Source organism: Ornithorhynchus anatinus, chromosome 4 (genome assembly GCF_004115215.2).
Source record: "Ornithorhynchus anatinus isolate Pmale09 chromosome 4, mOrnAna1.pri.v4, whole genome shotgun sequence".
Lineage (NCBI taxonomy): Eukaryota > Metazoa > Chordata > Mammalia > Monotremata > Ornithorhynchidae > Ornithorhynchus > Ornithorhynchus anatinus.
The window spans coordinates 48,177,123-48,190,061 of NC_041731.1; the positions used below are offsets into that span (position 1 = coordinate 48,177,123).

The 12,939-nt window shown below is 44.3% G+C and overlaps 1 protein-coding gene across 6 annotated transcripts in view; it reads left to right on the top strand.

Moving 5' to 3' along the window:
• RALGPS1 (Ral GEF with PH domain and SH3 binding motif 1) overlaps positions 1 to 12,939 on the top strand; it is a 480,822-nt gene that overhangs the window by 375,354 nt on the left and 92,529 nt on the right. For all 6 annotated transcript variants that reach the window (XR_005659940.1, XM_029062600.2, XM_029062604.2 and 3 more), the window contains exon 12: positions 3,695 to 3,762. Coding sequence is in view for 5 of the 6 variants with exons in the window: in XM_029062600.2 (XP_028918433.1) it covers positions 3,695 to 3,762 (68 nt within the window). In the remaining variant the exon portion in view is untranslated. The remainder of the gene's footprint in view (positions 1 to 3,694; positions 3,763 to 12,939) is intronic.

Genomic DNA, 12,939 nt, shown 5'->3' on the forward strand with positions numbered 1-12,939 from the left:
GGGGTAGACATAAGGTAATCAGGTTGTCCCACATGGAGCTCACAGTCTTAAGCCCCATTTTACAGAAGAGGTAACTGAGGCACAGGGAAGTGAAGTGGCTTGCCCAAGGTCACACAAAAGACAAGTGGTGGAGCCAGGATTAGAACCCACATCCTCTGACTCCCAAGCCCATGCTCTTTCCATTAAGCCACGCTGCTTCTACTTCTTCTTCCCCTACTACTACCCCCTTTCGGGTTCACACCTGGAGAGTTTCCAGTACCCTACCAGTCTCGGCTACAGGAGGGAGAGTCAAATAGAGGCCTACCCATTCTATTCCTACCTTGGGAAGCAGCTAGCAAGTGGAAAGCAATCTGCTACAAATCAAAACTCACCTGTGCTGAGCAGCAGCGGCATGGGACTTGATAGGTCACAGTCATTTTCTAGGGAAACAGTTGTCTCACAGTTTCACTGATCAGCTTAATCCCCTCTCAGAGTCATGGAGAATAAAAATAATAATAATTGTGCTATTTGTTAAGCTTCAAGCTCTATGTGCCAAGCATTGTATTAAGTCCTGGAGTAGATACAAGGTAATCAGGTTGGGCACAGTCCCTGTCCCACAGGGGGCTCATAGTCTAAGCAGGAGGGAGAACAGGTACTGAATCCCATTTTACAGGTGAAGAAACTGAGACAGAGGGTAGCTAAATAATCTTCCCAAGTTCACCCAGCAGACATTTGCTGGTTCACCTGGCCTGCAGGCTTGTGCTCTTCTAGGCCACGCTGCTTCTCAAGTTGTCAGATGATGGGCAATGACTGAGTTCTTGCTCTGACTGTTGAAGGATGCAGTGAGACAAGTTGTGGAATTCCATATATCACATGTTAATGAGCCCAGTTGTTGTCTGGGTACTGTCTTGTGGCTGGGTCTGTATGTTCTTCATTCCAGTGACATGAGAGCTCGACCAGCTCACCGACTTGGGGGGCCTCCTTCCGAGAGTTGGAAGCCACTTAGACCTTGCAACCAGCAACCACTGTGATTGTTTATAAAAACATTTTGATTTGTCATCTTAGTTATCATTTTATTATATTAGAGCTGGAGTTCTGTTCTCTGGATGTTCTTATTCTTCCAGGCTTTGGGGAATTAAATATCTGATCAGTGACAGGAGACTTTTCTCATCATGGGGGACGTTTTCTGGAGATCATGCACAGTCAATAGCCAGAATATTGGGAATGCCCACTATGTATCTGATTTAATTGTTATAATTTCATGCCTGGACTATAATGTTGGATTTTCAAGGCACTTTAAAATGGCGCAAATCAGGTAGAGAGCAGAGAATAAGTGACTCTCCTTTCAGAGGGAAGGAAGATTGTCCAAACCAGAAGGGAAGGCATGTTCAAGCAATTCCAGTCCAGCTAAATTGGTCCAAGCGGGCCAGAAGACATTTTTGCAATAATCAATTAGGTATAGTTTGACCACCGTGGGATCAGTGTTCCAGCTCAAGTAGGTGGAATTCAGGGGATGTGGGAGTGTTCATTGAATTTCTTGATGACTGTAATTTAAAACCCAAAATGTGATTTTGGCTTTGTTATACTGTAATAAATGATGAAAACACCAGCTCTCGCTGACATTTTAAACATTTTTCTGCCCGTTTGTCTATAGAGTCGATGGTTCATTTGACATAGGTTGCAAATTCTTTAAGGGCAGAAACCAAGTCTTTAACTCTATTGTGTACTTCCAAGAACTTTTTACAGTGCTGTGAACATGAAAGGGGGCCACTACGTGCTATTTTTGATGATGTTGATGATCTTATTATGTCCATAGAATAATGCATTATGTAAAATATGTGGCTGTTCATTTATTTTACATTTTGCAATGAATAGCACATTCCCCATTCCCCACTCCAGACTTGGTTTTGTGGAATTGTCTTTTAATAATTGTGGTATTTGTTAAGCCATTACTGTCTGCCAGGCACTGTACTAAGCACTAGGGTGGATATGAGGAGTTGTAACATGGGGCTTACAGTCTAAGTAGGAGGGAGAACAGGTATTGAATCCCCATTTTGAAGATGAGGATTAGAAGAGGAGCACATAGAAGTTAAATGACTTGCCCAAGGGCACCCAGCAGGTACGTGTCAGTGCCAGGATTAGAATCTAGGTCTTCTGATTCCTAGGCCAGTGCTCTTTCCACTAGGCCATACTGTTTTTACCTTTCTAATCTTGTCTTAACTTCTGGATTTCCCCCTGCCTCCAGATATAAAGTGTGTCCACCACCCCATCTTCCCCATCTTCTCTCCAATTTCCCAGTTTAACCATTTCAGTGACCAGACCCCCAACCCTGGGGTAATCTGTGGTGCCTTTGGATTCCTTCATCACACCCGCCTCCTCCATTTCAAACGTTAAATTCAGCTGCTTCTTTGTCTACTCAGTCTTCACTCCCAAATACCTTTAACCAGGGCCAAGTTTCTTCATGCCTAGGCCATTGTAACCTCTTTATGTGTTTTTTCACAACTTTATTCCATCCATTCAGTCCATCCCCTACATCCTCAAGTGCTCCCCATTGTCCTCCTTTCTTATTGGTACAGGGGTCTTGAAAATTTTTCATTAGCTTTTCTTTCTTCTCTTGTCGTCTTCTATACCTCTACCCATGTCCTTCGTTCAAGCCCAACTAATTTTCCTGAGTTCTCTCACACTCGGTTCTCCCATTCTCACCTCCAAGCCTTCTATCCCTAAACTGACCTCTGTCGTGGCAAACACCTTGATCCTCTTTGCCTTACCTCATTTACCCTCCCCTGCTGCCCCGTACTTTAGAACTCAGCTCAAGACCCAAACCTTTCAGAAAATTTCCCCAAGTGACTCTACCCCGCTCCAAATTGCCAGCCATCCATAACCCTCCTTTTAACTCAAACTTGAAATATTCTATTTCTCTAGATGTATTTAAGTTTCTTGTTTTTGTTTTATCTTTTTATAAAACTAAGTCTGGGACCTTTTCAGATACGTAATACATCCTAGTACTCAGGGCATTGAGTGTGCCAATAAAATTCTGAACCTATTCTGAATTTATTGCCCAGCAACACTTAGAAGGAGCATGGCTTAGGGGATAGAACATGGGATTGGGAGTCAGAAGGACTTGGGTTCTTATGCCAACTCTGCCACTTGTCTGCATTGTTACCTTGGGCAAGTCACTTCACTTCTCTGTGCCACAGTTACCTCATCTGTAAAGTGGGGATTAAGAGTCTGAGTCCCATGTGGGACAGGGATTGTGTCCAATCTAATTAACTTGTATCTATCCCAGTACTTGAAACAGTGCTTGGCACATAGTAAGCACTAAAGAAATACTATTATTGTTATTTATTATTATCATTATTATTATTAATGATAACACTTCCTCTATGTCTTCTGACTCCTTTCTTGCTATTAGAGAAGCAGCGTGGCTCAGTGGAAAGAGCCCAGGCTTGGGAGTCGGAGGTCATGGGTTCGAATCTCGGCTCTGCCACTTGTCAGCTGTGTGACTGTGGGCAAGTCACTTAACTTCTCTCTGCCTCAGTTACCTCATCTGTAAAATGGGGATGGGATTGTGAGCCTCACGTGGGACAACCTGACTACCCTGTATCTACCCCAGTGCTTAGAACAGTGCTCTGCACATAGTAAGTGCTTAACAAATACCAACATTATTATTACCCAGTCCGGCCACTTCTGACGTGTCTAAAATTCTGTCTTCCAGGTTGTCGCTGAGAATTGAGCCAGGAAGCAGTTCTCCTCGGCTGGTTTCTTCAAAGGAAGATCTTGCAGGTACCTGATGCAGCTTGTGGATCTTTGAATGTGTTCCTACTGTCTACACGCTCATCATAGTGTTTTGGGTGTGGATATGTGGGATCGATGTTAAGGTGGGACTTTGTAGAAGCAGTCTAAATAAGGTCATCCCTCACAGGACTGGAGGTTAGGGTGTAGCCCATAAGAGTGATGGGAAGGACCATGATGTTTGCATGGATCAGTGTCACAGTCAAGGTAGCTAAAATTGGTGAGAACCTAAGATGAACCCAGAGGTACCTCCAACTCCATTGCTGGTTCCCAGCTTCTTCTTACTGTACCTTTTGGTTGTACAGGTGAAACCTCATCGACACAGGATCTGTGATACTTCCAGAAATGTTTCCCATAGCATGGGTTCAATCAGCTCAATGATCACTACCTAGCTGGGAGTTACAACTGGGTCTCAGATTCTTCTCAGTCTAGGCTGTACTTTTTATATCAAGGCTTCAAGGGACTGCTCTGTCAATTGAATGTCACTGAGAAATGTGCCATGGTGGTTCACTGGCAGAAGGATTTATAAAATCAGATTTGGAGTCTAAATTTGTTTAAGTGGTTGTTTAAGTCTTCTGACCATCGACCATACATAAAATGTAGTTCTGCAGTTTGAATTAGCTGGTGAGTACTGGGCCTGGTTTGGGCTGATTCTCCCCAAATTTCAGCAGTTGTCTCTTACCAAAACAGCAGTCTCTTTCTACAGTTGTGGCCAAGAGTGGGACTGTAGGACACGGAGACAGGGGGCTAGTCACATCTTGGTTTGGGAATGCTTGGGCCAGATGATAATAATAATTATTAGTATGGTATTTGTTAAGCACTAACTGTGTGCCAAGCACTCTTCTAAGTGCTGGGTAATACAAGGTAATCAGGTTGTCCCACGTGGAGATCATAATCTTAATCCCCATTTCATGGATGAGGTAACTGAGGCACAGAGAAGTTAAGTGGCTTGCTCAAAGTCATACAGCAAAGTGCAGAGGCAGGATTAGAACCCATGTCCTCTGACTGCCAAGCCCATGCTCTTTCCACTAACATGATGCTTCTCAGCAATACTTCCTCCAACTGTCCCATTCATCCCCAGAGAAGCCCAGTTCCCATGTGTAGAGGTACAATGCTAATAAAATTCCATAGGCAGTCAGCCATCAGCCCACTTAGATTGGGAAGGAATTTTCCTCTCGGCATCAGAGGGGCTGCCTGAATGTAGCAGATCCCGAATCTTAATTTCATAAATGCCCCCGGACTTTGTGTGGTATGTAAAATATATGGATATTTTTAGACCTCAGAGAAAGCCATCACCTAAGTGCTAGCCCTGGGTGTCTGCTTGAGAGGCAATTGATCTATATCTTTTTATATCAAAATTCTTCACCCTTGACCACAGAGAGACATTTGTGTGTCTAGTAGGCCTGGCCCTCCCTCTGGATGGCTGAAGGAAAGTGTGACATTACTCTTGCTACCCTTAGATAAACAGAATGGGTTTGAGGTGAGGATTGGGCCACCCCCAAGTGTCTGAGAGCCAATGCGAGTCCCATAGTGGCTATTTGTCTCTGAACTTGTTAGGAATTGAGAAGAAGGGTGTGCCAAACCTCACATGTCTCCCTGACTGGCAAGACCTGGCCAGACTTGGCAGCTCTTGCTGGCCAAAGTGTGATCCTTTCAGCCAAACCCGCCTCTCCCCAGCATTGCTACCACAAGCGAACCTGCCAGGAGCCAAGGTCCCCAAAGGCCCAACTCAGTGCTTCTTTGTCAGACTTGTTCCCAGATGACCTAGTCGTTGATAAAATCTGTAAACTCATTAACAAAATGCCGGCTGTCACTTGGGCACATCTACATAACTGCAGGCGTTTTGGCAGAGACTAAATTTAGGCATGGGCTAACAATCGGATTGGGCCAACCAAGGAAAAGGTGCATGTATGTGTGTTTGGGTGGACATATATTTATAGTTGCTTGTATTCAAAGATGATGCAATTGATGGTGAAATTTCCCCATGGTTACGGGTGTGACAGAAGAGGCTGTTGAAGGATTGTCAGTCCCTCATCAGGCTGACACAAAGATTATCTCTTGTATCAAGGGCTCTGCTGTTTGCACTGCTGGGTGTGGTTGTCAGGTTTGCAACATGAAAACATTTCAAAACATGTCATTCAATTTGAGGGGTTGTCATCTTCAGGGAAGCTTTCTGACTGAAATAGTGACAGGGCCTAGTGGAAAGATCATGGGTCTGAGAATCAGGAAGCCTGGACTCTAGTCCCAGTTTTTCTACCAGTGTGACCATGGATGAATCACTTCACCATATTGAGTCTCAGGTTTCTTGAAAAATGAGGATAATAATACCTTGCAAGGATGCTGTCAGGATAAGAATTAGATCATTGGTGTGAAAGTGCTTTAGAAAAATTAAAAAGGTGCAATGCAAATATCAGGTATTGTTAAAGAGTTGTTTAACAACCTGCATTCAGGAGAAATGATCAGATGGCCGCTAGTACAGCTTGCCTTAAAGAGTAGCGTCATGTGGCAAACTAGCACAGTTCACCTTACAGTTTCTCCTGGGAGGAGGCTAGAGCAGTCTGAGAGTCTCTTTAGAGCAGCCTCCGGTGACTTTAAGCTGACAGGGCCGGTTGCCCCAGAAAAGTACAGTGCCTGGCACGTAGTAAGTGCTTAACAAATATTATTATTATTATTATTATTAGATAGGGACCTGAGAAGGATTTGGGATGGGCAACTGGGTTTTCAAAATTAGTTGTTGTTATAGCAATAGTAGTAATAATAGTAATACGCGCATTTAGTGAATACCCAATATGTTTGGTGCACTCTTCCAGGCTCTTGGAAAGTGTAAAATAACAAACTGTTACATTCTCTGCCTACAATAATAATCTGTAGTATTCATTAAGTGCTATTATGTGTCGAGCATTATACTAAGCCCTGGGGTAGGTATAAGATAATCAGGTCAGACACAGTCCTGGTCCCAGATGGGGCTCCTAGTCTTAGTGGGAGGGAGAATGGATTTTGAATCCCCATTCTACAGATAAGGAAACTGAGGCATAGAGAAGCTAAGTTATTTGCCCAAGGTGACACAACAAGCAAGTGGCAGAGTCGGGATTAGAACCCAAGTCTTCTAACTCCAAAATCTGGGCCTTTTCCATTAGATCATACTACTTCCAAGGAACTCATATTCCATTGGGGGAGACAAGCTTACAAATACTTAAAACAGAAGTTGTCAAAATAAACAAATTGAGCACATGCACACATTGAGCATATACACATAAGTATTAAAGAGTTTGAAAATAAATTAATAAGTGATAGATGTCTTATTCAGATTCGTAATTGAGCTTGGGCTTTAATCTATAAACAATCCACTTTTTGTTTGTTTTGGGGAGTTTAATGACATTTGTTAAGCACTTACTCTGTGCCAGGCACTGTACTAAGTGCTGGGCTAGGTACAATCAATCCCAATTTTACAGATGAGGGAACTGAGGCACAGAGAAGTTAAGTGACTTGCCCAAGGTCACACAGCAGACAAGTGGTGGAGCCAGGATTAGACCCCAGGTCCTTCTGACTCCCAGGCCTGTGCTCTATCCTCTAGGCCTAGGCTGTGCTGCTTCTCATTTGGGGAGTCCAGCAAGCCAAGGAGGAGAAGCAACCCCCTGGATCAATCTGGGACAAGAATTCCTCCAACTTGATGGATGGCCCCCAGCAAGTAGTGGTCTATAAGTTTGCTGTCTTTCATCTTCAGAATCCAACTGCCTTACCTCTGCCTAATATCAAGAACTCTTAGACAGAGGGTTCTGAAAGTCAATTTTACCTTTTTATTCCACAGCCATGCCTACATGTAGCTGGCATTTTCCAACCATTCAGTATCACTTTGTCCCAGTTATTGTTTCTATGCTTCTCAATTTGCACTCCACCCAGAGCAGCAGTGGTGGTTCTGAGTTAGCCAGGGGCTTGGGGGTGGGATGGGCAGTGCATCCCTTTCTGGCCTGGGCCATGCAGGCAGGGTCGCTGTCACCAACAGCAATTGCAGCTCACTGCCTTTGCTCCTGCCACAGTAAAAATACACAAGTCGCAAACTGCGCAGAATGTAGATAAAAGTGGAACAAGGCTCTGAATCGCAGTTTGTCCAGTTTGGCTTATGTCGTGCTTCTTTGTGACAGGATAATTACATCAGTACATATATTTTTATGGTATTTGTTAAACTCTTACTATGTGCCAGGTACTGTACTATGTACTGGGATAGATACAAGCTAATAAAGTTGGAAACAATCCATGTCCCACATGAGGCTCACTGTCTTAATCCCCATTTTGCAGATGAGGTAAATAAGGCACAGAAAAATTAAGTGACTGCCCAAGGTCCTCCCCCTTGATTCAGAAGACCTTCTACCGGCATTCTTCTGGTACCTAGAAGTGTTTTCAGTTTGGTCTCCGTTTCAGCTCCATTAACAAGGAGGGATCACTACCACCTGGTGAACCAAACGATTGGTCTCAAGTGTCATGTCACAGTCTTGGAATTCTCATTGCTTCAGGTGTCTGAAAGCTGTTTGGGCCCAGATGAAGTGTTACTGAATTTCTTTATCATCAGCTTTTGTGAGAAATCGCTCTCTAGGTTTGGGAAATGGTCTATATTCTTTGACATCGTACTTTGGGTGGGAACTTCTGGGGCTGTAGGGGGCTCTTTAAGAGCGTTATGATAAGGCACTTTGACCTTTTGGATGTTGAAACCTTTCTGATTTTTCATTCATCTCACTAAACAAAAGACATTCATCTGGGCAGCAAGGGTCAAGATGGAGAGAGATGTGTTTGGGACAAATAGGACAATCTCAGTCTCAGATTTCACCCACTTTAAGCCTTGCAGGTGCCGGGAAACAAGGAGTAGGACAAGGCTGCAAGCATCCCAGGTCAACAATCGTGATCTGACAGTGGGAGCACTTGGCCTTGGCCCAGGGCTGCTCCCTATGTGGCTTTTGGGAGGAGGAGAAGACAGCCGTCCCAGAATAGGGTCTGAAGAGAGATTTGGACAAGAGAGTATAATGGTTGAGCTTGGATTCTTCAGACTCTTGAACGGAAGGCAACTCCAGAGATTGTCTAGTCCAGGCTCCTAGCTTCCAGGCCAGGGAACTAAATGAAGAGAAGGAAGTTCTAGATGCAGAAAGCCACAGATGAGTGAAATATAGTCAGTTCGTAGGAGGAAGCAGGGAGTGCTGATGGAATTGGTGTTCCAGCTCGAGCCAGATTAGGCTGGATTTTTGAGTCACAGGTAGAGGCTTCCATCCTTTATTTGTGAAGAAGTAAACCGTTCACTGTGTCTAGGAATGGTGGGGCTGGAAAGGGAGCCATCCTTGTTGTATGTGGCCAGTGTACCCAAGGCAGCTGTCTCTCACTCTGTCAGCTCCTGGTGGAACTGGTCACCAAGACCCTCAGCCCCATTAGGAGTGCATGGTTGGCTTGGACACAAAGACGAGCAGCACCTAGGAAAGGCTTAGGAATGGAGCTTTGTTTCACCAAAATGAGGAAAGTGTTCCAATTGGGAGGACTCCATCAATGATGATTGGCTTAAAATTTGAAGTACCTTTATCTTGTCTGATGTGAAATACTGTCTGAATTTGGATTTGAGGAACTTGAAGAGAAATTAATAATAGTGATATTTGTTAAGCACTTACTATGTGACAAGCACTGTTCTAAGTGCTGGGGTAGATACAAGGTAATCAAGTTGGACATAGTCTCCATCCCACATGGGGTTTACAGTCTTAATCCCCATTTTACAAATGAGATAACTGAAGCATAGAGAAGCTAAGTGACTTGCCCAAGGTCACACAGCAGGCAAGTAGCAGAGCAGGATTAGAACCCGGGTCCTCTGACTCCCAAGCCTGTGCTCTTTCCACTATTCCTTCCTATTGGAGGAATTGGAGAAATTGGAGAAAATTTTAGAAAATAAATTCTTCAGGATAGACTGTAGGTATGCATGGCAATCCTATACACCTGGAGTCAATCATTCAATTATCGGTCATCTTTTTGAGCATTTACTATGTGCAGATCACTACTAAATGCTTGGAAAAATACAATACAGTAGATTGGGTAGACACAATTCTTACTCTCAGGGAGCTTACAGTCTAGAGGAAGAGGCAGACACTAAAATAATTACATATAGATATGTTGAAGGGCTTGGGGAGGAGTGAACATCAAAGTGCTTTAGGGGAACAGACACAAATGCTTAGATGAGACAGAAGAGAGCAAGTGAGTGCTTAGTTGGGAAGCTCTCTAAGAGGAAATATGATTTTAGGAGAGCTTTGAGAGGGTGCTCTGTCACACGTAAAGGGGAGAGAGTTCCAGGCCAGAGGGGGGATATGGCAAGGATTCGGTGGCAGGAAAGATGAGATCAAGTTACAGTGAGTAAGTCAGTGTTAATAATAATGTTTAATAATGTTGGTATTTGTAAAGCGCTTACTATGTGCAGAGCACTATTCTAAGCGCTGGGGTAGACACAGGGGAATCAGGTTGTCCCACGTGGGGCTCACCGACTTAATCCTCATTTTACAGATGAGGTAACTGAGGCACAGAGAAGTTAAGTGACTTGCCCACAGTCACACAGCTGTCAAGTGGCAGAGCTGGGATTCGAACTCATGACCCCTGACTCCAAAGCCCGGGCTCTTTCCACTGAGCCATGCTGCTTCAGGGTAATCTCTAAAGGAGTGATGTGTTCAGTCTGGGTTGTGATAGGAGATCGGTGAGGTTAGGTAGGAAGGGGAGATTTGATTGAGTGACTTAAGGATGATGGTGAGAAGTTTTTGTTTGGTGCAACCTTTGGAGATTTTTGAGGAGAGGAGAGGTATGGGCTAAGCAGTTTTTTTAGAAAATTGATCTGGGAAACAGAGTAAAGTATGGTCTGAAGGGGAGCGACTGGAAGAGGGGAGGTCAGCGAGGTGACTGATGCAATAGTCAAAACAGGATGAGATAAGTGTTTGGATCAGTGTGTAGAATGCCTCACCTGGATCCTGAGATTTAGGCTCTAGTAGTAGTTGTAGCAGCAGTAGCTGTAGTAATCTTGTCTTGTCTTAAGCTGTTGAGTTGTCTCCGACCCATAGCGACGCCGTGGGCACATCTCTCCCAGAATGCCCCACCTCCGTCTGCAATCGATCTGGTAGTGGATCCATAGAGTTTCCGTGGTAAAAATACAGAAGTGGTTTATCATTGCCTCCTTCCACACAGTAAACCCAAGTCTCTGCCCTCGACTGTCTCCCATGCCGCTGCTGCTCAGCACAGGTGAGTTTTGATTTGTAGCAGATTGCTTTCCACTTGCTAGCTGCTTCCCAAGGTAGGAATAGAATGGGTAGGCCTCTATTTGACTCTCCCTCCTGTAGCCGAGACTGGTAGGGTACTGGAAACTCTCCAGGTGTGAACCCGAGAGGGAGTAGTAGTAGGGGAAGAAGAAGCAGAAGCAGCATGGCTTAATGGAAAGAGCATGGGCTTGGGAGTCAGAGGATGTGGGTTCTAATCCTGGCTCCACCACTTGTCTTCTGTGTGACCTTGGGCAAGCCACTTCACTTCCCTGTGCCTCAGTTACCTCTTCTGTAAAATGGGGCTTAAGACTGTGAGCTCCATGTGGGACAACCTGATTACCTTATGTCTACCCCAGCACTTAGATCAGTACTTGGTACATAGTAAGCACTTAACAAGTACCATCATTATTATTAGTAGTAGTAGTATTTATTGAGTGCCACTTAGTGTGCTGCACTCTACCAAGCATATGGGATGTACAAAATAAAGAAATGACCCATTCCTGACCCACAAGGAGTTAGCGGGGAGATAAGTATGAGAAGCAGCGTGGCTCAGTGGAAAGAGCCTGGGTTTCAGTGTCAGAGGTCATGGGTTCGACTCCCAGCTCTGCCACTTGTCAGCTGTGTGACTGTGGGCAAGTCACTTAACTTCTCTGTGCCTCAGTTACCTCATCTGTAAAATGGGGATTAAGACTGTGAGCCCCACGTGGGACAACCTAATTCCCTTGTGTTTACCCCAGTGCTTAGAACAGTGCTCTGCACATAGTAAGCGCTTAACAAATACCAACATTATTATTATTATTATTATCTGTAAAATGAGGTTAAGACTGTGAGCCCCAAGTGGGACAACCTGATTACCCTGTATCTACCCCAGTGCTTAGAACAGTGCTCTGCACATAGTAAGCGCTTAACAAATACCAACATTATTATTGAGCATCCATATACACATGAGTGCTGAGGAGGTAGAAATAAGTTCACTGGTGAGAAGCAGCATGGCCTAGAGGAAAGAGCATGGGCCTGGGAGCCAGAGGACCTGGGTTCTAATGCTACTCCACAACACAACTATTCTGTGACCTTGGAAAAGTCTCTTAACTTCTCTGTACCTGTTATCTCTTCTGTAAAATGGGTGTTAAGATTCAGAACTCCTTGTGGGACATGGACTCTGATCAACTTCATTAGATTTTATAATAATAATAATTATAGTATTTGTTAAGTGCTTAGTATGTGCTAAGATAGATACAGGGTATTCATTCAATAGTATTTATTGAGCGCTTACTATGTGCAGAGCACTGTACTAAGCGCTTGGGATGAACAAGTCGGCAACAGATAGAGACAGTCCCTGCCGTTTGACGGGCTTACAGTCTAATCGGGGGAGACGGACAGACAAGAACAATGGCACTAAACAGCGTCAAGGGGAAGAACATCTCGTAAAAACAATGGCAACTAAATAGAATCAAGGCGATGTACAATTCATTAACAAAATAAATAGGGTAACGAAAATATATACAGTTGAGCGGACGAGTACAGTGCTGTGGGGATGGGAAGGGAGAGGTGGAGGAGCAGAGGGAAAAGGGGAAAATGAGGCTTTAGCTGCGGAGAGGTAAAGGGGGGATGGCAGAGGGAGTAGAGGGGGAAGAGGAGCTCAGTCTGGGAAGGCCTCTTGGAGGAGGTGATTTTTAAGTAAGGTTTTGAATCCTCATTTTACATATGAGGTAATTGAGGCACAGAGAAGTTAAGAGACTTGCCCAAGGTCACACAACTGACAAGTGGCAGAGGCGGGATTAGAACCCATGCTCTTTTCACTAAGCCACACTGCTTGTTTAGTGCAAGGCCTGGCACAGAGTAAGTGTTTTACAATGCCATTAAAAATTTTAAAAATGGTGCTACAGTTCGCTGAAGGGTGGATGTG